This window comes from Salvelinus fontinalis, chromosome 15 (genome assembly GCF_029448725.1).
Source record: "Salvelinus fontinalis isolate EN_2023a chromosome 15, ASM2944872v1, whole genome shotgun sequence".
Taxonomy (NCBI): domain Eukaryota; kingdom Metazoa; phylum Chordata; class Actinopteri; order Salmoniformes; family Salmonidae; genus Salvelinus; species Salvelinus fontinalis.
Genome location: NC_074679.1, coordinates 25602292 through 25627227, shown reverse-complemented (window position 1 = coordinate 25627227; position 24936 = coordinate 25602292). Strand labels below are relative to the sequence as shown.

General features: G+C 45.3%; 1 protein-coding gene across 3 annotated transcripts in view; it reads right to left on the bottom strand.

Moving 5' to 3' along the window:
- Nucleotides 1-3365: 3365 nt before the first annotated feature.
- LOC129811628 (ryanodine receptor 3-like) overlaps nucleotides 3366-24936 on the bottom strand; it is a 153750-nt gene continuing 132179 nt past the window's right edge. For 2 of the 3 annotated variants that reach the window (XM_055863081.1, XM_055863082.1), the window contains exons 77-103: nucleotides 24832-24888; nucleotides 24627-24726; nucleotides 24124-24203; nucleotides 23960-24036; nucleotides 23775-23848; nucleotides 16006-16023; nucleotides 15300-15380; nucleotides 15055-15143; nucleotides 14831-14959; nucleotides 14613-14717; nucleotides 13790-13871; nucleotides 12197-13509; nucleotides 11712-11770; nucleotides 10890-11067; nucleotides 10195-10281; nucleotides 9914-10114; nucleotides 9471-9601; nucleotides 9253-9295; nucleotides 8988-9115; nucleotides 8825-8885; nucleotides 8577-8723; nucleotides 8309-8443; nucleotides 6056-6212; nucleotides 5472-5536; nucleotides 5293-5393; nucleotides 4575-4626; nucleotides 3366-4464 (exon numbers count right to left, since the gene is read on the bottom strand). In XM_055863081.1, the coding sequence (XP_055719056.1) occupies nucleotides 4369-4464; nucleotides 4575-4626; nucleotides 5293-5393; nucleotides 5472-5536; nucleotides 6056-6212; nucleotides 8309-8443; nucleotides 8577-8723; nucleotides 8825-8885; nucleotides 8988-9115; nucleotides 9253-9295; nucleotides 9471-9601; nucleotides 9914-10114; nucleotides 10195-10281; nucleotides 10890-11067; nucleotides 11712-11770; nucleotides 12197-13509; nucleotides 13790-13871; nucleotides 14613-14717; nucleotides 14831-14959; nucleotides 15055-15143; nucleotides 15300-15380; nucleotides 16006-16023; nucleotides 23775-23848; nucleotides 23960-24036; nucleotides 24124-24203; nucleotides 24627-24726; nucleotides 24832-24888 (3846 nt within the window). In that variant the 3' untranslated portion in view covers nucleotides 3366-4368. The remainder of the gene's footprint in view (nucleotides 4465-4574; nucleotides 4627-5292; nucleotides 5394-5471; nucleotides 5537-6055; nucleotides 6213-8308; nucleotides 8444-8576; nucleotides 8724-8824; nucleotides 8886-8987; nucleotides 9116-9252; nucleotides 9296-9470; nucleotides 9602-9913; nucleotides 10115-10194; nucleotides 10282-10889; nucleotides 11068-11711; nucleotides 11771-12196; nucleotides 13510-13789; nucleotides 13872-14612; nucleotides 14718-14830; nucleotides 14960-15054; nucleotides 15144-15299; nucleotides 15381-16005; nucleotides 16024-23774; nucleotides 23849-23959; nucleotides 24037-24123; nucleotides 24204-24626; nucleotides 24727-24831; nucleotides 24889-24936) is intronic. The other variant, XM_055863083.1, reaches the window with a different exon arrangement.

The window sequence follows — 24936 nt, the reverse complement described above, 5'->3', positions numbered from 1 at the left end:
ACCTTTGGCATGGGTCCTCAGATCCTTAAAAGGTTCTACATCTGCACCATCGAGAGCATCCTGATTAGTTGCATCACTGCCTGGTATGGCAACTGCTCGGCCCACTGACCGCAAGGCACTACAGAGGGTAGTGCGTGCAACCCAGTACATCACTGGCCAACCAGGACCTCTACACCAGGCCGTGTCAGAGGAAGGCCCTAAAAATTGTCAAAGACTCCAGACACCCTAGTCATAGACTGTTCTCTCTGCTGCTGCACGGCAAGCGGTACCGGAGCGCCAAGTCTAGGTCCAAAAGGCTTCTACCCCCAAGCCATATTTTTTACTTAACACTTATTTTTCTTAAAACTGCATTGTTAGTTAAGGACCTGTAAGTAAGCATTTCACTGTATTCGGATACTGTATTCGGTACATGTGACAAAAACAATTTGATTAGATTTGATTAATTACATAAAATGCTCTGCTTCCACTTCTCCACTGCTGCTACAGTACAACCTGATTGAAGCTGAACTAATAGTGTTTATCTGACGGATGATACTGTAGGTTGAGAACCCTGAGAGACGCAGCAGGATGTAGCGTGGGGACAGTACTCAGCGGCGCTAGGCTGGGCGAGGTTGCTCTGCAGGTACCAAACCGCTGCAGGTGACAGAGCAGAGTGTGTCTCATTCTTCTGCTCTCCTCTGTCTGTGTCTCTGTCTCGGCACAGCGGAGACCACCAGAAGGAGAACTAGATGACAGGCCAGATACTAGTTGGAACAGCATGCAGCAGCTTTACACACATAAAAATTGTCTATTTGTGGGGATCCTTGTTGTAAGACAAATAGGTGTCAAAATGTGGTTATTAGTTGTGTGCTGCCCAACTTTTTCTGTTTTCCACTGAATCTATTTAATACATCTAAAGATAAAATAAAAAAAAGGTAAAATTGTCACCACTGAACGCATATCTATTTCTGCTTTAGGAAAAATAAACAACATTCATGTCACGGCCGTCAAAAGGAGGAGACCAAGGTGCAGCGTGGTGAGCGTACATATTCCTTTTTTATTAGGATGACGCCAACAAAAACAATAAACAATACAAAACAACCGTGAAGCTTAAGGGCTATGTGCCACAAACAAAGTTAACTTCCCACACTGAAAGGAGGGCAAAGGGCTACCTAAGTATGGTTACCAATCAGAGACAATTGTCCCTGATTGAGAACCATACCTGGCCAAAACATAGAAATACAAAATCATAGAAAACAAAAACATAGAATGCCCACCCCAAATCACACCCTGACCAAACCAAATAGAGACATAAAAAGGCTCTCTAAGGTCAGGGCGTGACAATTCAGGTATTATGATTTTTACACATTTCTATAGTTAGACTCCTTAAAACTGTTCAGTTATCACTTTAACAATAATACTCCTAAAGTGACTTGGAAATATTTGAGTGGAGTGGTTACAGGTCTTGAATAGGAGTATGGTTAAATGAAGTGGAACATGTCCCCTGAGTGTGGTCATCTGGCTTCCTGCCGTGTGTCTTGCTGAATGACCAGACGGAGCAGAAGGTCAGACCCTGGGTGATCTGAGATGTGACAAGAAACATTATAATGGCCTTGTTAATATCCCAGCTCCTCACCAGCCAGTCACCCTCCTCTCTCTGTTCCCATAATCGGGGAGATTACGACATGGTCATTTCTTGCTGGTCAAGGGTGCATGAGGTCACAGAGAATGGGGTAAAAAAGTTGTGGGCTCAGCTCCTGTGGGTTGTGTTCTGCTGCTGGCTCATTGATCAGGCCATCAACGAGGTTACGGAGTGCTGCAGGATCGATTCCCAGCCATGCCAGCCGTAGCATCCATAGGCTATTCTTAGTTGCAAGTGGAGGTACTCTGAAATGGGCCGTGTAGCAGGTGCTTTTAATCTTCATGTTCTCTGTGTCATGTCGTGGTGGTGGAGGTGGGCGTGCGTTATCTGGGAAACAGCCCATGTTTCATGCGAGAGAAGGTTTTTATGAGGACAACGGTCTGTTATACACAATACATCCATTCTGCTATGGACAGCATAGCCATAGCCTGTCATACTGTATGTCTCCAAGGTCTCCGCATTCGATCAGTTAAGTAAATGGCTCTCTCAGGTTGACTCAGTTTAATTGAGTTTTCAGATTAGTAGCAGTGTGTCATTACAGAACTAATGCTTCCACCACAGAGAGTGAGATGAGCCCCACTACCACAGCCCTGTTTTCACAACCATCACTTCATAACATCAACCACTGTTGGGACCTCAGACTGAGACAATTAAACACAAAAGGAGAGAAATGGAAAAGGAACATTTAATGTGTATAATTTGTCTCCAGTACTTTAATAGCTTCAACATTATTTTAAATTAGCCAGAGTGGTTTCCTGCTGCTCTTATTATGTCTAATTATTGAAGATTGTTATAATTTCAGGGATTTTGAAATGGTAATTCACTCTTTAGCAAGCTTCAGTCCATTCATCTAAAATGATTTAAAAACATGATCAGACATCAACATGTCAGAGGTGGTAAGGCTGGTTAGGGATGGCTGTGTGAGCTTGAGGGATGCCAGGCTGCAGCCCAGTGTGGTACTGAGGTGGGAGGGACATAATACAGGTGGCAACGTGGGTAATATAGATAAAACTCCCATCGGCCAAGGCAGGGAGCCAGCCTGCTTATGTCCTGCATGCCACCTGCACCCTGCTACGACTGGACAGGTACTGACCAACACTAGTCTGTAGCTACTAGCTAAAACCTAAAGCTAGGACTGATTATACTACCTTACTGATAATAACAAAGCTTAAAATACCTAATGTGGAGACTGAATGTGATAAACCTTCAAGGCGACCCTAGCTAACACCTAACAGTCAGATCTAAGCTGTAACAGTCAGGTCTAAACTGTAGGCCATGTTGATGGGTAAAGGAGAGCCAGAGGCTCAGCTTCACATGTAGATAATGTTTTGGTAGGAAATGATGCGATGCTTTAAAAAAACTCGAAATCCCCTGATATGAACTCAGAGTGACGTTGGGACATGATGTAGGGGTCAGTAGAGGACCCACTGGACAGTGAGATATGACACACAAGCTTGCTGTACACTCTTAGAAAAAAAGGTTCCAAAGGGGTTCTTCGGATGTCCCCATAGGAGAACCCTTTTTGGTTCGAGGTAGAACCCTTTTTGGAAATGGTTCTACATGGAACCCAAAAGGTTTCTTCAAATGGTTCCCTAATGGGGACAGCCAAAGAACCCTTTTAGGTTCTAGATAGCACTTTATTTTCTAAAAGTGTAGATTGTACTGTAGGCTACATACCTTGTCCTTAACAATAGCAAAAAAAAGTTTAATAAAATCCTTAAAGAAACACTGTGAAGAGACTTAATTTATTGCATTCATTTCTTTATTTTTCCTTCAGAAAAAATGCACGGTTCAGCAAAGTTACTACATACAAATGGCCATACAATAGCAATTTATTTTTGTTGTTTTTGTTTCAAGGTGTTTACTAAATTCTGACATGTGATATACTTAGACGTGTGTCATTTATACTCTTTGTACCATGTACGTTTGCAGTTAGGACGCTGCAGTTGGCAAAAAAACTCAATACGGTTCATACTTTTTCAAATGAAAAACATAAGCCACAAACAAATGACTCTGAACAGCTATCCAGGAAAACTACTGCACTTCCATCTCAGAAAGAAAAACACATGGTTTTGCATAGCTGTGTCGTAATGTAGATAAGGCACTTCATCAGTACTTGAATTTAGGCATTTCATCATATAATAAACCCTTCACCTTGTCAAGTCCTCTATATTCAATACTTCATCTCTGCAAGCACGACACTGTAACAACATTTTAAAAACGTTCTTAAATCACATTGGCTCTCTGTATAAATCTGTTCCCCCTATCTTTTGGCATAAGTGTCATTTTCATCATTCTTGAAATATTGAAGTAGTCTTCTTGTGCATATTGCAACGGGCCCAGACTCACACGTTGTTCCATAACCCCACACAACCCAGTGTTTCTCAAAAAGACAAACATTTGTGCAATGGTTTGGGTTTATGTGGAGGAAAAGGCAACACGTTGTCAAAAAACAATGAAAAAATAGTACCAAACTGAAATCAAATGTCTGGGCAGGTTGTGGTAAAATCACTCTCTTGGAGGTTGGCACTGTACCAAAGGTAGCATGTAGAGGTACATTTGATGTTGATGTGAAAATGGTTACTCCGTCATATGAAAGATAGCATCTGCCCTCTCCTCTAGTCAGTCTCACACATTTCGAGGAGGCAATAGGCGGTGAATGGTTACCAACCGTCCTCAGCTGTTAAGAGGAAGTGGGAGTGGATCTGGAGCAGCTCTCTGTAGGACTGCAGGCCTGTCTGTCAGCACTATCCAAGCTGATCCTCATACTGCTTTCTGAAACAGTCTCCAGCGGGGAAAAAGTCCCATTGCCTCTCCTGGTACATCTTCCACACGTATGACTCCTAGAGGAAGCAGACAGACAAACAGACGGGTCAATATAACCTTTGGTTCCTGAAATGACAAGCAACATTTTCTCAGAACTAAGGGGACAAAAGGGTGACAAGGTCCATACCTGGCCAGTGTGTTCTGTCTCATCTTTGTTGATGAGGTACATCAGGAAAAACCTGTCAAGCAAAATGGCGAAACATGAAAATGACCACTTATCCACGGTCATGGTTCACTAGTATCATTCAACATTCAAAGAGCAACTGACCTTTTCAGAACTACAAATAGATATAGCAGGAGGGAATAAAAGATTAATTCAAGCATAATGTTATAGTTCTTGATGATCTTATCAATCATCCACGTGTTCTATCCTCAAGCATAGAGCAGCAATCAGATTACTGAGTCTGTCCACGACTGTTAACCAAATCAAAATGTACCATGCATAAGAGAATATCACACAACTATTTTCCAAACAACTTAAACAGCATAAGCTAATGAGGATAGCGTCACAGCATCCTCCAGCTGACTGAGCGGGCAGATTAAGGCCACATGGCTTCCTATTGTCCAGCTAACTCACACAGATAAACAATAGATGAGCATTGAGCTCCTAGAGGGGGAAAGGGTGCTGGCACTATGAGGCACTGCAGGTATTTTTAACTTTGGCACAGATACCAGATACCATCTACTGTTGTGTAAAAGCCATCAATCAGGTGACTTAATAGGAAACAAGTGGGTATAAAGATACAGGAAGACAAAAGACATGTGGGCTAATTGATACTTTAGACGAAAAAGTCTAGCTTTAAAGTGCTGGGTTACATCCAGTCTAGATACAGAGGGATACTCACAGGTAGTTGGCCAAGTTGTGCTCTTGTAAGGTGTGTGTTTCAAAGCCGTGAGGCGTCGTATCAAAGTAGTCATTGCCGATGCCACAGATGAAACATTTGGTCTGAGGAGAAAAAAGATAATATATTCCAAAATTGTCCTCTGCTGACCTGTACTACAGATGCAAATCAAAGTCTCTCACCTCCATATCCTCTTTCACTTGCTCCTGTTGGTCTCTCAGCTCTCCAAAAGCATCAATGATCAGACCTGCAGCCACAACAACCAACAGTGAACATGTCTCTTCATGGACATGGCAATTTAATACAATTCTCCTTCCCCAAGGCTTTTGCATTGCAGTGTAAAATACTTAATGGTTGAACAGCTTCTGACTACAGGAAGCAGCATTACTCTGTATTAAGGTACAGGCTACATCTGTATCTGTCTGTGTGTTCTGATGAATGACTGTGATGCGAGTTGACAGTTTCAGTGTGTCTGTGGGAGAGACATGAGGCTGACTGATTGTCTCAGTCTGAGGTGGAAGAATCATTGGACAGTTTGATTCTGTCTGACTGTGAGAGAAACATTACTGTGTAGGAGGGAGTTTGTCAGTCTGTCTGCTATCAGGGCCCGGTGGAGACAGACAGACGGACATAGCTGCACGACCCTTTACACAGCCCCTTTCTGCCCACAGGGACCAGGGTGTCTTTGACCCTGCTTGGTCTCACCCTGGTCCCCATTGTTGTCTCCAAAACTGCCCTCTGTGAGCCAGACCAGTACAGTATGTACCCTGGATGATAGCCAGCAGGATGACAATGACGAAGAAGAAGAAGGTGATGTCGAAGAGGATGCGGTAGAGCTCGTAGGGGTCGCCCGCAGGGTCTTCTATCTCGTCTCCGATGCCACCCCCTGCCCTCACACCGACATACATGTGGAACAGGTAGCACTGATGGAGGAGAGAGAGACAGAGAAGATGAGAGAGGGACAGAGAGAAGGTAAGAGAGAGACAGAGAGGTGAGAGAGAGACAGAGAGAAGGTGAGAGAGAGACAGAGAGAAGGTGAGAGAGGGACAGAGAGAAGGTGAGAGAGACAGAGAAGGTGAGAGAGGGACAGAGAGAAGGTAAGAGAGAGACAGAGAGAAGGTAAGAGAGAAGGTGAGAGAGGGACAGAGAGAAGGTGAGAGAGGGACAGAGAAGGTGAGAGAGGGACAGAGAGAAGGTAAGAGAGAGACAGAGAGAAGGTGAGAGGGGCAGAGAGAAGGTGAGAGAGGGACAGAGAGACAGAGAGAAGGTGAGAGAGAAGGTAAGAGAGAGACAGAGAGAAGGTGAGAGAGAAGGTGAGAGAGACAGAGAAGGTGAGAGAGGGACAGAGAGAAGGTGAGAGAGACAGAGAAGGTGAGAGAGGGACAGAGAGAAGGTAAGAGAGAGACAGAGAGAAGATGAGAGAGAGACAGAGAGAAGGTGAGAGGGACAGCGAGAAGGTGAGAGAGGGACAGAGAGACAGAGAGAAGGTGAGAGAGAAGGTAAGAGAGAGACAGAGAGAAGGTGAGAGAGGGACAGAGAGAAGGTGAGAGAGACAGAGAAGGTGAGAGAGGGACAGAGAGAAGGCGAGAGAGACAGAGAAGGTGATAGAGGGACAGAGAGAAGGTGAGACAGAGACAGAGATAAGGTAAGAGAGGGATAGAGAGAAGGTGAGAGAGACAGAGATGGTAAGAGAGGGATAGAGAGAAGGTGAGAGAGAGAGAGAGAGAGAGAAGGTGAGAGAGACAGAGACAGTAAGAGAGGGATAGAGAGAAGGTGAGAGAGAGAGATAGAAGTTGAGAGAGGGACAGAGAAGGTGAGAGAGGGACAGAGAGAAGGTGAGAGAGGGACAGAGAGAAGGTGAGAGAGAGAGCGAGAGGTTTCAGCCACAGGATAGTTGGAAATAGAATAGACACACTCAGACAGAGAATGTGAGAGAGGGACAGAGAGAAGGTGAGAGAGACAGAGAAGGTAAGAGAGAGACAGAGAGAAGGTGAGAGAGAGACAGAGAGAAGGTGAGAGGGACAGAGAAGGTGAGAGAGGGACAGAGAGACAGAGAGAAGGTGAGAGAGGGACAGAGAGAAGGTGAGAGAGGGACAGAGAGAAGGTGAGAGAGACAGAGAAGGTGAAAGAGGAACAGAGAGAAGGTGAGAGAGACAGAGAGAAGGTAAGAGAGGGATAGAGAGAAGGTGAGAGAGAGGCAGAGAAGGTGAGAGAGGGACAGAGAGACAGAGGATGTGAGAGAGGGACAGAGAGAAGGTGAGAGAGACAGAGAAGGTGAGAGAGGGACAGGGAGAAGGTGAGAGAGACAGAGAAGGTGAGAGAGACAGAGAAGGTGAGAGAGGGACAGAGAGAAGGTGAGAGGGACAGAGAGAAGGTGAGAGAGACAGAGAGAAGGTGAGAGAGACAGAGAAGGTGAGAGAGACAGAGACGGTAAGAGAGGGACAGTGAGAAGGTGAGAGAGAGAGAGAGAAGGTGAGAGAGGGACAGAGAGAAGGTGAGAGAGGGACAGAGAAGGTGAGAGAGAGAGAGAGAAGGTGAGAGAGGGACAGAGAGAAGGTGAGAGAGGGACAGGGAGAAGGTGAGAGAGACAGAGAAGGTGAGAGAGACAGAGAAGGTGAGAGAGGGACAGAGAGAAGGTGAGAGGGACAGAGAGAAGGTGAGAGGGACAGAGAGAAGGTGAGAGCGACAGAGAAAAGGTGAGAGAGACAGAGACGGTAAGAGAGGGACAGAGAGAAGATGAGAGAGAGAGAGAGAGAAGGTGAGAGAGGGACAGAGAGAAGGTGAGAGAGAGAGAGAAGGTGAGAGAGGGACAGAGAGAAGGTGAGAGAGAGAGCGAGAGGTTTCAGCCACAGGATAGTTGGAAATAGAATAGACACACTCAAAAGGCCCCAAACAGGATGGTTAGGCCTTATTTAAAATATTGTTGAGAACTGGGCTGATGTTTTATAAATGATTTTATTTGTTTTTTATAGTGTGGCCTCTACATTACGATTTTAGTCTAAAAAATCCAGAGACTCACAGTCATCATGTCGTCACACTTCATATCCGGCTGGTTCTCATCCTCACTCTTGTTGTAAAACTTGCGGAAGAAGTTGAAGGCCACCACAGTGTACAGATACACCACCACCGCCAGTAGACCTACAGTCAGAACCAGCTGACACATAGAGAATACTTCAGGTTACTACCACTATGATGTACTTTATCTCTATGGTTAATACCAGGGTAGAACTAGAGCTCTAACTCAACACTGACCCCTGCTGCCTGGTGGTCAAACGGCATCCACCCACCTGTTTGCCATTGTGGGTGACTGAGGACAGGATGGTCCGGAGGGTCTTGAAGCCCATGGCGATGTCCAGCAGATGGGCAGCGAAGAAGAAGTTGTTGTAGTGACCCAGGATGGACATGGTGGTGTACCACACCAGGTACAGGAACGACTGCAGGGACACACAATATAGAAACAGATCAGTCAGGTCAAGTCAATAATGTGGTGTTATCATATACCAAATGATGTTCATTGTAAATGTAGGACACTCACATTGTCTGTAAACACCACACCCATTTTCCAGCATTGATACTTGGTGTCGACAGAGCTCAACCTGTCAAAAGAGGTAACATGATGTGAATGGTATTGCTTTTGACTTCACTCTGTGTATGCTAACCCGATAACTCTATTATAGGCCACTCTCACAGGGTCTCACCAGGACACCAGCGATGCCTCCTTCACCACTGTCTCCTCTGTGGGGTTGAAGTCCAGAGCACTCTTATCCAGCCCCAGCAGCTCTGCTATCCTCTCAGCTCCGTACAGATCTCCATACTTATTGATCACCTAACAGCAGCATGCCAGGATAACAAGGAGAAACTGAGAGTAAATAGTAGTAATAGTATGTGCATGATCAAGTCGTATTGATCTGGTGAATATAAATTACAAGCCAAACAAGAATGAATTAAATACTGTCTACTTACCTTGCGTTTCACAAACTTGTCCCAGTAGTTATTAGGGAAGGAACTATACAAAAGATGATAGAACATAGAATTATCACATGAAGGATTTACATGAGAGGAAGTTACAAACAACATCCCTGGTGTAGACAATCAGTCCACAATCTGCATACTACAATCAAATACCAAAGTGATGCTTTTAGTTTGCGGTAATGATAGTAGTCGTGTTCTGTTTGACTCACGGGGTGTTGATGACGAGGCGGTCCCACTGTCCTTTGATGTCATCGTCTGACGGCTGCTCTGTGATGTAGAGGCCGTCAAACTCCAGCTTCCTGGCGATCTCCTTCTCTCTCTTGAACACCGTCAGAGGCACCTTGGGGACACAGACAGAGAGATGGAACATTAGATCACAGCTCCACAGGGCACTGTCTGGATATAATACCATTACACTCTGATGATTACGTCACCAAAAACACCTTCAGAAAAAGGGGGAATATGTATTGGTGGTAAATTAGTTCCCATATCACAATATAAATATAAACTTTGACCACTTGGAAAAGTGTGATATGTAAGTTTTAATTACTAGTCCATTATAATGATGGAAAATACATTCTCTAGGGATACTATAAAGATGTCGGTGTCGATCAGTTAGTTATCTGTATATGTGTGTGTTCACAAAATGTACCTTCAGGTAGTAGTATCCCACCACACACAGGAAAGAGATGACTGTGTGTAGTATGGCCAGGAAGCGTAGTGTAGGTGCCATGTAGCCGGTGCTCTCCTGCAGGACAAAATACTCCATCCCACCTTCATCCTCCTCTTCATCAGTACCTCCACCACCGTTCCAGGGGTCTGGATCATCGTCATCCCCTTCATCGCCAGTCACCTGACACAACAAACACCCAGTTTATATCCATGGCAGTTCAATAGCAACACTGTGCTCTATTTGATTAGATATTGACTTACTTTGTAGAAGAGCAGAATAAAGTTGATGGCGAAAGCAACGAACAACGCTAAGAAACGCAGGTTGTAGAAGTTTCTGGCCAGATAGTTCTGCAAAACACACATGTATACACTGAGTTGCCCTCAGAACAGCATCAATTTGTCGGGGAATGGACTCTACAAGGTATCGAAAGCGTTCCACAGGGATGCTGGCCCATGTTGACTCCAATGCTTCCCACAGTTGTGTCAAGTTGGCTGGATGTCCTTTGGATGGTGAACCATTCTTGAAACACACAAGAAACTATTGAGTGTGAAAAACAAAGCAGCGTTGCAGTTCTTGACTCAAACTGGTGCGCCTGGCACCTACTACCATACCCCGTTCAAAGGCACTTAAATATTTTGTTTCGCGCATTCACCCTCCGAATGGCACAAATACATTATCCATGTCTCAATTGTATCAAGGCTTACAAATAATGATTTAACCTGTCTCCTGCCCTTCATCTACACTGATTGAAGTGGATTTAACAGATTATAGTATTAAGGGATTATATCTTTCAGCAGGATTCACCTGGTCAGTCTATGCCATGGAAAGAGCTGGTGTTCCTAATGTTTTGTACACTCAGTGTATAGTATTCATACATTTGTGTCATATGCAACAGGACAACTATTAATGTACTGTTGTGATTACAGGCCTCAACAGAATGGGTGAGTGTGCTCACCAACATCTTGGTCTGGTAGATCTCCAGGCCAGAGAAGAATCTGGCCATGAAGGCCTCTGGGGGCTCTTTCTTTAGTCCCGGTCTCTTCTTGGGGGCCTTCTTCTCCTCTTCTGGTGGGGACTCAGGTGGAGTCTCCTCTTTGGCTTTGTCCTTGTCTTTCTTCTCCTCCTCATCTGGGCTGCAGTTACAAACACACACCCCGTGGGTTTACACAGACAGACAGACAGACAGACAGACAGACAGACAGACAGACAGACAGACAGACAGACAGACAGACAGACAGACAGACAGACAGACAGACAGACAGACAGACAGACAGACAGACAGACAGACAGACAGACAGACAGACAGACAGACAGACAGACAGACAGACAGACAGACAGACAGACAGACAGACAGACAGACAGACAGACAGACAGACAGACAGACAGACAGACAGACAGACAGACAGACAGACAGACAGACAGACAGACAGACAGACAGACAGACAGACAGACAGACAGACAGACAGACAGACAGACAGACAGACAGACAGACAGACAGACAGACAGACAGACAGACAGACAGACAGACAGACAGACAGACAGACAGACAGACAGACAGACAGACAGACAGACAGACAGACAGACAGACAGACAGACAGACAGACAGACAGACAGACAGACAGACAGACAGACACGCACCCTCAACAAATCAGTTCAGTTTCCACCAGGAGCAAAACAAATGATGATAGGGCTGAGCCTGGTAGGGAATATTGTGTCCACACTGGGAATCAAATCAGGTGCAATCACCTCACATCAAGGACTTTATGAGGTCACTTACTCTGCCTTCTCTGGCTCGGCTTTGTGATCTCCATTGGCAGGCTCCATAGTAGCAGCCTCCTTCAAGAAACACATGGAATGTGGTTAAACTACGCTCTTACAAAAAAGTGTTCCAAAAACTTTCTTCTGCTGTCCCCATAGGAAAACCCTTTTTGGTTCCAGGTAGAACCCTTTTTGGTTCCAGGTAGAATCATTTTGGGTTCCATGTAGAAAAGGTTCTATATGGAACCCAAAAAGGTTCCACCTGCAACCAAAATGGTTCTACCTGCAACCAAAAAGGGTTCTTCAAAAGGTTATCCTATGGGGACAGCCCAAAGAACCCTTTAAGGTTCTAAATAGCACTTTTTTTCTAAGAGGGTACAGCTCATTTTTGCACCTAATCATTATGTGACATATACATTACAGAGGCCTGACCTTACACAGATAACCATTACTCTTTTTCTAAGACTGAACATGTGTGATTTCTGAGGAGATCCAGGTACAGACCTTGGCCTTCTTCTGTTTGACGGCACTGGCTAAAGAGGGGGCGTCGACTCCCACCACTTCACCCATGTCCCCCAGACCTGGCTCGGCTGCGTGCTTGCCCCCCTGGCTCTTGGTTTGAATGTTGAGCAGCTCAGCCATCAGGTCGGCCTCTGCCTTGTCCCCTTGGGCCATCTGGACCATCTCTGCAACCGACGATGCCTCACTCGCCTCCATCTTCTCTGCCTCCAGCACGTCGCCATGGATACCAAACTGTGTGGGGTCAGGCATGTTCCCCAGGATGTCTGTAACCTTCATGTTCTTGGCCCCCTCCACCAGGCCCCCACCAAACATGGAGGACCACAGGATGTGGAAGAAGCCCCACACCAGGTTGTAGAGGAAGCGGAAGAGGCCTGTGATTATCTTCCAGAAGAAGGAGAATAACCCTCGAACCATCTCCCTCACACTCATCTTCCTGAAATTCCTGTACTGCCGCCGCATGCTCTTGAAGGTGAGCAGCTGGCGGAAGCTGGACAGGTTCTTCCTCATGGAGACACAGGAGTTTGTGAAGGCTGAGTGAGACTCCATCATGCTCTCCTCCTCTTCCTCCTCCTCTTCCTCCTCCACACTCTGTCTGTCCTCCTCATCCTCCTCGAGACGCTCCACTGAGTCAGGCTCAGAGATCTGGGAGGCCAGTTGCATCTCAAAGATGGTGTCCTCACAAAAGTTGACAAACAGCTCCATCTTCTCGCTCTCCCCGCCCTCGTTGACCACGTCAAAGATGAACTGTCTCTTGGACTCTTTGACCTGGGGCTTCTCCCACTGCGTACGACTGGACTCACTGATCTCAAAGTAGACCCTCTCGATGCGCTTGGCCCCGCCCATGATCTCTATGCGGCCCAGGTAGGGCTCGAAGTAGTTTATCACGCTCTCAGCCAGGTCCAGGAAGGTGGCTAGACGGGCGTCGTGAGGCATGTGTTCTGATAGGTTGGTGAGCAGGACCGCCACGTTAAAACCAATGTCCTTGGCCGGTTCATGAAAACGTTCAACAAACTCCTCGTAGTTGAACATGTCGTTTTCGTCGGCCTCGACGCAGGAGAGCAGGAACTCAATCTCCGACTGGGAGTACTGCTTCTGGTTCTCCATGGACTTCTGGAACTCCTTCTTGGAGATCACTCCCTTGCTGTCCGGGTCGTACTCCTTGAAGTTGTCCGAGGAGGTCAGGTCTTTGAGTTTGAGGAACATGTCGAAGAACTTGAGGATCATCTCTACATTGCTGGAGGACTCCACCAGGGTGTCCACCATCTGTTTGCCAATGGTTCCGTTGACAACATTACCTGTAGGAGGGTAGTGAGGGTTACTAAAGTTTAGGACATACAATACAAAGTACACAGTAACCATAACACAATCTGCTTATTTTATTGTCAAGGTAGATCGCCTAGATATTTGCAAAATCATAGATACCATGCAAAATCATTTCAAGCAAATAAATATGTTTACAGTTTTAGGGATAAAGGATAACATGGTTAGTAGCTAACTCTGTTCTATCAGTGTCATCTGATAGCCACAATGTGCTCCATGATGAGTCACGACTGAGATAAAAAGGTGTAATAGAACCTTCCAGAAGGGAGAGCATCATCACAATCATGTCCTTCTGCAGGTCCAGCAGCTCCTTCAATAAGTCAATCTGACTTGAGTCCTGGGGGGACAGGAAACAAAAGCAACTTTGAGACACATTCTGCACCCTATCAAGGTTAGTGCCGCTCTGTCAGGGCCAGTCCACTGCTAATATCCCAGAGCGGCATTTGGATAGATCAAGGCCCTCTGCGATCACTGGGACCCGCTACTGTAGGATTCGCTAGGCCCCAGCCATCCATCAGCACATGGCCTAATGTCATTCTGCTGGGCTAGAGCAGATGGCTGGGAGGGGATGACTCATTTTGGGCCTCCCCAGCATGCAATAAATCTGAGGAGGGACTTTGATTAGCTTAATCAAAACGCACCCGGCAGCCCTGTCAATCTGGTCACTTGCAAACAGCCCTGCCCCTCCGGATAACCCTGAGATAAGCTGAGGCGGTCTAACAGTCCGAGAGGTTTCGTTCTGATCCCACCTGGGTTATTGGCTACAAAGCACGTCCAAGGTGTTTTGCTGTGGGAGTGATGGATCACATAGCCTTCATAACATTTCAAATGAAGGCAGGGAGAAAAGCCTGTCACCCAGGTATGCTGCAGAGTACATCCCTGAACTAAGAGGGACCTCTTGTGGCAACAGCTGATTGGTAAGAAAGTCAGGATATGAACTCTCCATCCACATACAGTTTGATGTTGTATCACACTAACCAGATGCTATTCAGTTTCATATCTGAATTGATAGATCTAATATTGAGCCACTGGTTGACAAAGAGTGAGTTGATTAGAAAATGGTCCTTAGTTGTATTACCTGTGAGAGCTTCATCTGCATATTGGCAAACACATGCAGGAAGCCTACCACTGCATCCCATAGCCTGCTGTGGGCCAGACTCTGCTGGTTCCCAATACACGGGCCCTGGGGACACACAGAGAAGATATCACTATAGTCAGGACGATAACCATGATTAACCATATAATGCATTCCTGTCCGTGAAGGTTAGTTTCTTCCAACCCAAGAGCCTTTGTTACCTGTATGTACTCAGTGAGAGAGTTGAAAATCTGCTTGGCCACAGCCAGGGCTTTGGAGAAGTTCCGCTGGCCAGCCTCATCCATGATGTCTTTCCCAGAGTAGTACCAGTAGAAATCACTGATGGATTCCTAATATTGGATAAATCAACATGTAACGCAGGACAGTATAAACAGACGCTACACACAAAGCATATAGGGAGTGAGGGTGGGGGATAGTATTTTACCTGCAGACGGAGCAGGTAGTCCACAGTGCTGATGATGATATTTACTGTGGTTGTGTTCCCAGTCTGAGTCCGCAGGAAGTTTTGGAAGTCTGAAGAAAGGGAAAAGGGGTCAATTGGATAAAAGAGGATCACTTTCAGCAGAGTACGGTAATGAAATATATTGAACATTGTCACAAGTAGGCTACAGTAGGTAAACTAAGGCTTATTATTGACGTAAGGTGTTCTGTGTAAAGTGTTGGACATACCGTTGTTGTGTCCCTCACAGAGCAATTGCAGAAACCTAAAGAGATCCTTAGTGAACTCATCGTTCTGCAGTACCTTGGAACCTGGAAACAGGAGATGAGATTGATGACTGTCCCCTTTGGTTAGGAGGGGGCTAGAAACCAGATGACCCCCTCAGCTTGATCTAACACAAGCTTACACCATGGCCAGCATAACTTTCACTTCCCCACAAAGCTGCTGTATAGTCCTCTAGCTCCTAGACTAGGAGACTTTGTCATGAAAGTCGTATGCTCTCTATGAGACATTCATATCACTTTGACTTGATATACTGTACATACTGGATAGAGGGAGGGATAATAGGAATACAACTGAGCTTTGTTGTTCGGTCCTTCAGATACAAGCAAAGCTTTGGACATTTTATTCTTATTACTAATTTACTTTATCGATTAATATTGGTTAGTAATATCAATATAAAGAGAAATAAAAGTTTCCACACAAGACAAGCAGACAAACAGTAACTTTGTATAGGAGAGAGAGGTAAGAGTCAGTTGGGTCTAAAGCTATGGCTTGAACAATCAGACCAATGTCTTATTGAGCATGCATGTGTTCCTTCAGATCAGAGCAGTAGGTTATTATCACATTCCAGACAGAGGGGAGGGGGAAGAGGTGGGAACTGGACGAAGAGCAATCAGGATGGCGAAATGAGTAGAATCTAAACCGTGTATTTACCCCGCTCACTCACGTTGACTGCGACCGATGAGTTAAAAAATGATAAGAAGAAACAAACAAACAAAAAAAGCAGACATAAGCAAAGGAGAAGACATTGAGTTTCAATAAGAAGTAAGGAAGAAGAAGAGAGAGATATCGACATCATTTTAGACGTTGGACATACAGTAGACATGTGGTTAAGAGTCTCAGGTAGGTAGGTCTACAGGTTCTGCTGCACAGTTTGGCAGGACTGGTGTTAGACGGGGAGTGAGAAACACTACAGGACTGCAGTCACCATCACTTATGCCTGGTTACATGAGGTGGGAATGAGCTGGAGTATGTATGAGAACATACCCATTTACTGTATGCGCTCCATTAGATCCAACAGCTTCTATGGTGGGGGATTTACATTGTGTATAGATCTGTTTTTTTTGGAGTTGGTGTTTTTTATCTTGTTGACAGACAGTACTCGGACATCACGTGACTGAGGAACATACAGTAGCACAGGTTTACCTGCCCAATGAACACAGACACAATGGGCTAGTTCATTTTGCATGGCCCGGTGCCCCGGGTGGTGGAGATTTCACTTAAGGACCAATGGAATGGTGTAAAATATGCAATCTCTGCCTACCTGAGGAACCGGGCCATGCAAAACAAACTCGCCCAGTGACATATGTGACATGGAGATGAGCTTTTCCATCACAAACAAAAGAGCGAATGTGGCACGCTAATGCTGTATCATGTGGCTGTAATAGCCCTATCACAGGCCTTCAAACACAACAAAAAGACATAGGCCAATCATTAGCTGGTGGGTTGGACATTGGCTGACAATCATAATGGCAGGGGGTGTATCCTTATGGATTGCTCTTATTGCTTGTGCATAAGTTTGTAGGAATTACTAGCGACCACATAAAGTTCTGACATAACATTACTTTTGTCACTATGGAGTAGGGTACAGTAAATCTTTATTAATGAATTACGTTTCTCTACGGGCAGATTCAGAATGTACAACAAGGTGTTAATAGGAACACATTGACCACTGGCTGTAGCACAAGCAGTAAGAGCAAACCACAAATAATCACATTAGTGGAATAATGTAATTTTAGACTGGTTTTGTCTGTGAGCATTGATTGGTTGGAGATCAGAAGACAGGTGACTTGTGACCCTGTGGCTGGGTGGGAGGAAGGGGGAGGGGTCAGATGAAATCAACATGGAGTAACATGGAAATCAACATTACCTACTTAACATTTATATGTTATACTTGTGCATGGTTTTAGACACTAAAGAAATGTGTATGGAGCATCATGGGTCAGCATTTGGCAAGAGCACCAAGCGGACTTGACTCTCAAAAGTAAGAAAATAAATTGTCATCTAATAATCAAACAAATTTACAATTACTTTCCTATAACACTAAAGATTTCTAAGATATGCATGTCTTGCTGTGTGTTGATAGGAGAGAGAGAGGTTATAGTGCACATGTCTGTCTGAGGTAGTGTTGACAGGAGAGAGAGGTTACAGTGCATATGTCTGTCTGAGGTAGTGTTGACAGGGAGGGGGGTTACAGTGCATATGTCTGTCTGAGGTAGTGTTGACAGGAGAGAGAGAGGTTACAGTGCATATGTCTGTCTGAAGTAGTGTTGACAGGAGAGAGAGGTTACAGTACATATGTCTGTCTGAGGTAGTGTTGACAGGAGAGAGAGGTTACCGTGCATATGTCTGTCTGAGGTAGTGTTGACAGGAGAGAGAGGTTACCGTGCATATGTCTGTCTGAGGTAGTGTTGACAGGAGAGAGAGAGGTTATAGTGCATATGTCTGTCTGAAGTAGTGTTGACAGGAGAGAGAGAGGTTACAGTGCATATGTCTGTCTGAAGTAGTGTTGACAGGAGAGAGAGGTTACAGTACATATGTCTGTCTGAGGTAGTGTTGACAGGAGAGAGAGAGGTTACAGTGCATATGTCTGTCTGAGGTAGTGTTGACAGGAGAGAGAGAGGTTACAGTGCATATGTCTGTCTGAGGTAGTGTTGACAGGAGAGAGAGGTTACCGTGCATATGTCTGTCTGAGGTAGTGTTGACAGGAGAGAGAGAGGTTACAGTGCATATGTCTGTCTGAAGTAGTGTTGACAGGAGAGAGAGGTTACAGTACATATGTCTGTCTGAGGTAGTGTTGACAGGAGAGAGAGATTACAGTGCATATGTCTGTCTGAGGTAGTGTTGACAGGAGAGAGAGGTTACAGTGCATATGTCTGTCTGAGGTAGTGTTGACAAGAGAGAGATGTTACAGTGCATATGTCTGTCTGAAGTAGTGTTGACAGGAGAGAGAGGTTACAGTACATATGTCTGTCTGAGGTAGTGTTGACAGGAGAGAGAGGTTACAGTGCATATGTCTGTCTGAGGTAGTGTTGACAGGAGAGAGACGTTACAGTGCATATGTCTGTCTGAGGTAGTGTTGACAGGAGAGAGAGGTTACAGTGCATATGTCTGTCTGAGGTAGTGTTGACAGGAGAGAGAGAGGTTACAGTGCATATGTCTGTCTGAGGTAGTGTTGACAGGAGAGAGAGAGGTTACAGTGCATATGTCTGTCTGAGGTAGTGTTGACAGGAGAGAGGTTACAGTGCATATGTCTGTCTGAGGTAGTGTTGATAGGAGAAAGGTACAGTGCATATGTCTGTCTGAAGTAGTGTTGACAGGAGAGAGAGGTTACAGTGCATATGTCTGTCTGAGGTAGTGTTGACAGGAGAGAGAGAGGTTACAGTGCATATGTCTGTCTGAGGTAGTGTTGACAGGAGAGAGAGAGGTTACAGTGCATATGTCTGTCTGAGGTAGTGTTGACAGGAGAGAGGTTACAGTGCATATGTCTGTCTGAGGTAGTGTTGACAGGAGAGAGAGGTTATAGTGCATATGTCTGTCTGAGGTAGTGTTGACAGGGGAGAGAGATTACAGTGCATATGTCTGTCTGAGGTAGTGTTGACAGGAGAGAGAGGTTACAGTGCATATGTCTGTCTGAAGTAGTGTTGACAGGAGAGAGAGAGGTTACAGTGCATATGTCTGTCTGAGGTAGTGTTGACAGGAGAGAGAGGTTACAGTACATATGTCTGTCTGAGGTAGTGTTGACAGGAGAGAGAGATAACAGTGCATATGTCTGTCTGAGGTAGTGTTACAGGAGAGAGGTTACAGTGCATATGTCTGTCTGAGGTAGTGTTGACAGGAGAGAGACGTTACAGTGCATATGTCTGTCTGAGGTAGTGTTGATAGGAGAAAGGTACAGTGCATATGTCTGTCTGAAGTAGTGTTGACAGGAGAGAGAGGTTACAGTGCATATGTCTGTCTGAGGTAGTGTTGACAGGAGAGAGAGGTTACAGTGCATATGTCTGTCTGAGGTAGTGTTGACAGGAGAGAGACGTTACAGTGCATATGTCTGTCTGAGGTAGTGTTGACAGGAGAGAGAGAGGTTACAGTGCATATGTCTGTCTGAGGTAGTGTTGACAGGAGAGAGAGAGGTTACCGTGCATATGTCTGTCTGAGGTAGTGTTGACAGGAGAGAGAAGTTACAGTGCATATGTCTGTCTGAGGTAGTGTTGACAGGAGAGAGAGGTTACAGTGCATATGTCTGTCTGAGGTAGTGTTGACAGGAGAGAGAGAGGTTATAGTGCATATGTCTGTCTGAGGTAGTGTTGACAGGAGAGAGAGGTTACAGTGCATATGTCTGCCTGAGGTAGTGTTGATAGGAGAAAGGTACAGTGCATATGTCTGTCTGAAGTAGTGTTGACAGGAGAGAGAGGTTACAGTGCATATGTCTGTCTGAGGTAGTGTTGATAGGAGAAAGGTACAGTGCATATGTCTGTCTGAGGTAGTGTTGACAGGAGAGAGAGATTACAGTGCATATGTCTGTCTGAGGTAGTGTTGACAGGAGAGAGAGGTTACAGTGCATATGTCTGTCTGAGGTAGTGTTGACAGGGGAGAGAGAGGTTACAGTGCATATGTCTGTCTGAGGTAGTGTTGACAGGAGAGAGGTTATAGTGCATATGTCTGTCTGAGGTAGTGTTGACAGAGGAGAGAGATTACAGTGCATATGTCTGTCTGAGGTAGTGTTGACAGGAGAGAGAGGTTACAGTGCATATGTCTGTCTGAAGTAGTGTTGACAGGAGAGAGAGAGGTTACAGTGCATATGTCTGTCTGAGGTAGTGTTGACAGGAGAGAGAGGTTACAGTACATATGTCTGTCTGAGGTAGTGTTGACAGGAGAGAGAGATAACAGTGCATATGTCTGTCTGAGGTAGTGTTACAGGAGAGAGGTTACAGTGCATATGTCTGTCTGAGGTAGTGTTGACAGGAGAGAGACGTTACAGTGCATATGTCTGTCTGAGGTAGTGTTGACAGGAGAGAGGTTACAGTGCATATGTCTGTCTGAGGTAGTGTTGACAGGAGAGAGAGGTTACAGTGCATATGTCTGTCTGAGGTAGTGTTGACAGGGGAGAGAGGTTACCGTGCATATGTCTGTCTGAGGTAGTGTTGACAGGAGAGAGAGGTTACAGTGCATATGTCTGTCTGAAGTAGTGTTGACAGGAGAGAGAGAGGTTACAGTGCATATGTCTGTCTGAGGTAGTGTTGACAGGGAAGAGAGATTACAGTGCATATGTCTGTCTGAGGTAGTGTTGACAGGAGAGAGAGGTTACTGTGCATATGTCTGTCTGAAGTAGTGTTGACAGGAGAGAGAGAGGTTATAGTGCATATGTCTGTCTGAAGTAGTGTTGACAGGAGAGAGAGAGGTTACCGTGCATATGTCTGTCTGAGGTAGTGTTGACAGGAGAGAGAGAGGTTACCGTGCATATATCTGTCTGAGGTAGTGTTGACAGGAGAGAGAGGTTACAGTGCACATGTCTGTCTGAGGTAGTGTTGACAGGAGAGAGAGAGGTTATAGTGCATATGTCTGTCTGAAGTAGTGTTGACAGGAGAGAGAGGTTACAGTGCATATGTCTGTCTGAGGTAGTGTTGACAGGAGAGAGAGGTTACAGTGCATATGTCTGTCTGAGGTAGTGTTGACTGGAGAGAGAGGTTACAGTACATATGTCTGTCTGAGGTAGTGTTGACAGGAGAGAGAGATAACAGTGCATATGTCTGTCTGAGGTAGTGTTGACAGGAGAGAGAGGTTACAGTGCATATGTCTGTCTGAGGTAGTGTTGACAGGAGAGAGACGTTACAGTGCATATGTCTGTCTGAGGTAGTGTTGACAGGAGAGAGAGGTTACAGTACATATGTCTGTCTGAGGTAGTGTTGACAGGAGAGAGAGATAACAGTGCATATGTCTGTCTGAGGTAGTGTTGACAGGAGAGAGGTTACAGTGCATATGTCTGTCTGAGGTAGTGTTGACAGGAGAGAGACGTTACAGTGCATATGTCTGTCTGAGGTAGTGTTGACAGGAGAGAGGTTACAGTGCATATGTCTGTCCGTGGTAGTGTTGACAGGAGAGATGTTACAGTGCATATGTCTGTCTGAGGTAGTGTTGACAGGGGAGAGAGAGGTTACCGTGCATATGTCTGTCTGAGGTAGTGTTGACAGGGGAGAGAGGTTACCGTGCATATGTCTGTCTGAGGTATTGTTGACAGGAGAGAGGGAGAGGTTACAGTGCATATGTCTGTCTGAGGTAGTGTTGACAGGAGAGAGAGGTTACCGTGCATATGTCTGTCTGAGGTAGTGTTGACAGGAGAGCCAGAGGTAATAGTGCATATGTCTGTCTGAGGTAGTGTTGACAGGAGAGAGAGGTTACCGTGCATATGTCTGTCTGAGGTAGTGTTGACAGGAGAGAGAGAGGTTACCGTGCATATGTCTGTCTGAGGTAGTGTTGACAGGAGAGCCAGAGGTAATAGTGCATATGTCTGTCTGAGGTAGTGTTGACAGGAGAGAGAGGTTACCGTGCATATGTCTGTCTGAGGTAGTGTTGACAGGGGAGAGAGATTACAGTGCATATGTCTGTCTGAGGTAGTGTTGACAGGAGAGAGAGGTTACAGTGCATATGTCTGTCTGAGGTAGTGTTGACAGGAGAGCCAGAGGTAACAGTGCATATGTCTGTCTGAGGTAGTGTTGACAGGAGAGAGAGAGGTTACAGTGCATACGTCTGTCTGAGGTAGTGTTGACAGGAGAGAGAGAGGTTACAGTGCATACGTCTGTCTGAGGTAGTGTTGACAGGAGAGAGAGAGGTTACAGTGCATATGTCTGTCTGAGGTAGTGTTGACAGGAGAGCCAGAGGTAATAGTGCATATGTCTGTCTGAGGTAGTGTTGACAGGAGAGAGGTTACCGTGCATATGTCTGTCTGAGGTAGTGTTGACAGGAGAGAGACGTTACAGTGCATATGTCTGTCTGAGGTAGTGTTGACAGGAGAGAGGTTACAGTGCATATGTCTGTCCGTGGTAGTGTTGACAGGAGAGATGTTACAGTGCATATGTCTGTCTGAGGTAGTGTTGACAGGGGAGAGAGAGGTTACCGTGCATATGTCTGTCTGAGGTAGTGTTGACAGGAGAGAGAGGTTACCGTGCATATGTCTGTCTGAGGTATTGTTGACAGGAGAGAGGGAGAGGTTACAGTGCATATGTCTGTCTGAGGTAGTGTTGACAGGAGAGAGAGGTTACCGTGCATATGTCTGTCTGAGGTAGTGTTGACAGGAGAGCCAGAGGTAATAGTGCATATGTCTGTCTGAGGTAGTGTTGACAGGAGAGAGAGGTTACCGTGCATATGTCTGTCTGAGGTAGTGTTGACAGGAGAGAGAGAGGTTACCGTGCATATGTCTGTCTGAGGTAGTGTTGACAGGAGAGCCAGAGGTAATAGTGCATATGTCTGTCTGAGGTAGTGTTGACAGGAGAGAGAGGTTACCGTGCATATGTCTGTCTGAGGTAGTGTTGACAGGGGAGAGAGATTACAGTGCATATGTCTGTCTGAGGTAGTGTTGACAGGAGAGAGAGGTTACAGTGCATATGTCTGTCTGAGGTAGTGTTGACAGGAGAGCCAGAGGTAACCGTGCATATGTCTGTCTGAGGTAGTGTTGACAGGAGAGAGAGAGGTTACAGTGCATATGTCTGTCTGAGGTAGTGTTGACAGGAGAGCCAGAGGTAATAGTGCATATGTCTGTCTGAGGTAGTGTTGACAGGAGAGAGGTTACCGTGCATACGTCTGTCTGAGGTAGTGTTGACAGGAGAGCCAGAGGTAATAGTGCATATGTCTGTCTGAAGTAGTGTTGACAGGAGAGAGAGGTTACAGTACATATGTCTGTCTGAGGTAGTGTTGACAGGAGAGCCAGAGGTTATAGTGCATATGTCTGTCTGAGGTAGTGTTGACAGGAGAGAGAGAGGTTACCGTGCATATGTCTGTCTGAGGTAGTGTTGACAGGAGAGAGAGGTTACCGTGCATATGTCTGTCTGAGGTATTGTTGACAGGAGAGAGAGAGGTTACAGTGCATATGTCTGTCTGAGGTAGTGTTGACAGGAGAGCCAGAGGTTATAGTGCATATATCTGTCTGAGGTAGTGTTGACAGGAGAGAGAGAGGTTACCGTGCATATATCTGTCTGAGGTAGTGTTGACAGGAGAGAGAGAGGTTACAGTGCATACGTCTGTCTGAGGTAGTGTTGACAGGAGAGAGGTTACCGTGCATATGTCTGTCTGAGGTAGTGTTGACAGGAGAGAGAGAGGTTACCGTGCATATATCTGTCTGAGGTAGTGTTGACAGGAGAGAGAGAGGTTACAGTGCATACGTCTGTCTGAGGTAGTATACTGTTTCCCCTCGTTTATCTCTCCTCACTTACTTGATCCTTCCTCAGTCACCATCCCAAGACCTTCCGCTTTGTTTTGCCTTTCGAATGCATTCAAATCCAGGACACTAATGAAGTTGAAAGAAAGAGACCCAACATGGTTTTCAACACGTACGGTTTTGCTTTGTTTGAATGTCAAACCGTCAAAGATTTGTTTGTGTATTGTGAGATCATTTCACCTGCAAGACTGCATGAGTCCTGATAAACTCTTGAAAAAGCCAGCATCTCTTTTTTCCTTCAGATAGTCAAGCATTTTCTACAAAAAGGAAATACACAATAAAATGTGATCTGCACTGTAGATACTGAAAACATTTATATGGATTCCATAAATATTCTCATATACCTGCTGAACCACTATGTTGCCCCCGTTGAGTATAGAGATGCCCAGCTTCAAGGTAAAGGTCACCATGGGCCCAAGTGAACCTGAAGAGGACAATCAGGGATCACATTATTTGTATGTGTTTGTCTTTGTAAGAGTGTTCCCCTGTACTTTATTTATTTATATATAGATATTTTTTTAGGTGGTAGATCAGCTTTAATATTGCAGATAGATTGCACCTTCCATCAATGTAAGTGTCTGCATCATTTCCAGTCCCCCATATATTTATTTGTATATATTATTTGTAATGATTATTTATTATTTTCTCCTAACCCTACCATACCTCCCCTAATTGGAGTAAACTAATGGACAACAACACTTATGCTTCTACTTCCAGTTTATACATACTATATACATTTTACAGACACAGTATATTTTACAATAGTTATCTTTGTTTGTTTTTAGTCCCGTCCTTCAGCTACCCTCAACCCCTCCCATCTATCTCTGAACACCAGAACACCCTGTACCTTTGCTGGCGCTGATCATCTGTAACACCATCTCAGCAGCTCCTCTGTCATGCAGTCTGGCCTGCTGGTACAGCGTCTTCTGTTTCTCCATCTCTTTTTCCTGTCAGGTCAAAAAACAAACAAACCCCTTGTAAACAAACACAGCTCCTTACAAAATCATTTGAGACTAGTCAAATATAATACCCTGATGGGAGATCCAAAACACCTCAAACGTTTTCTCTTTTCCTTCTTCATCTTCCTCTTCCTCATCTTCTGCACAACTCTAAAGAAAACAAGCGAGAGCTTTGTTAGCCAGGTCTCTGTTGACCTC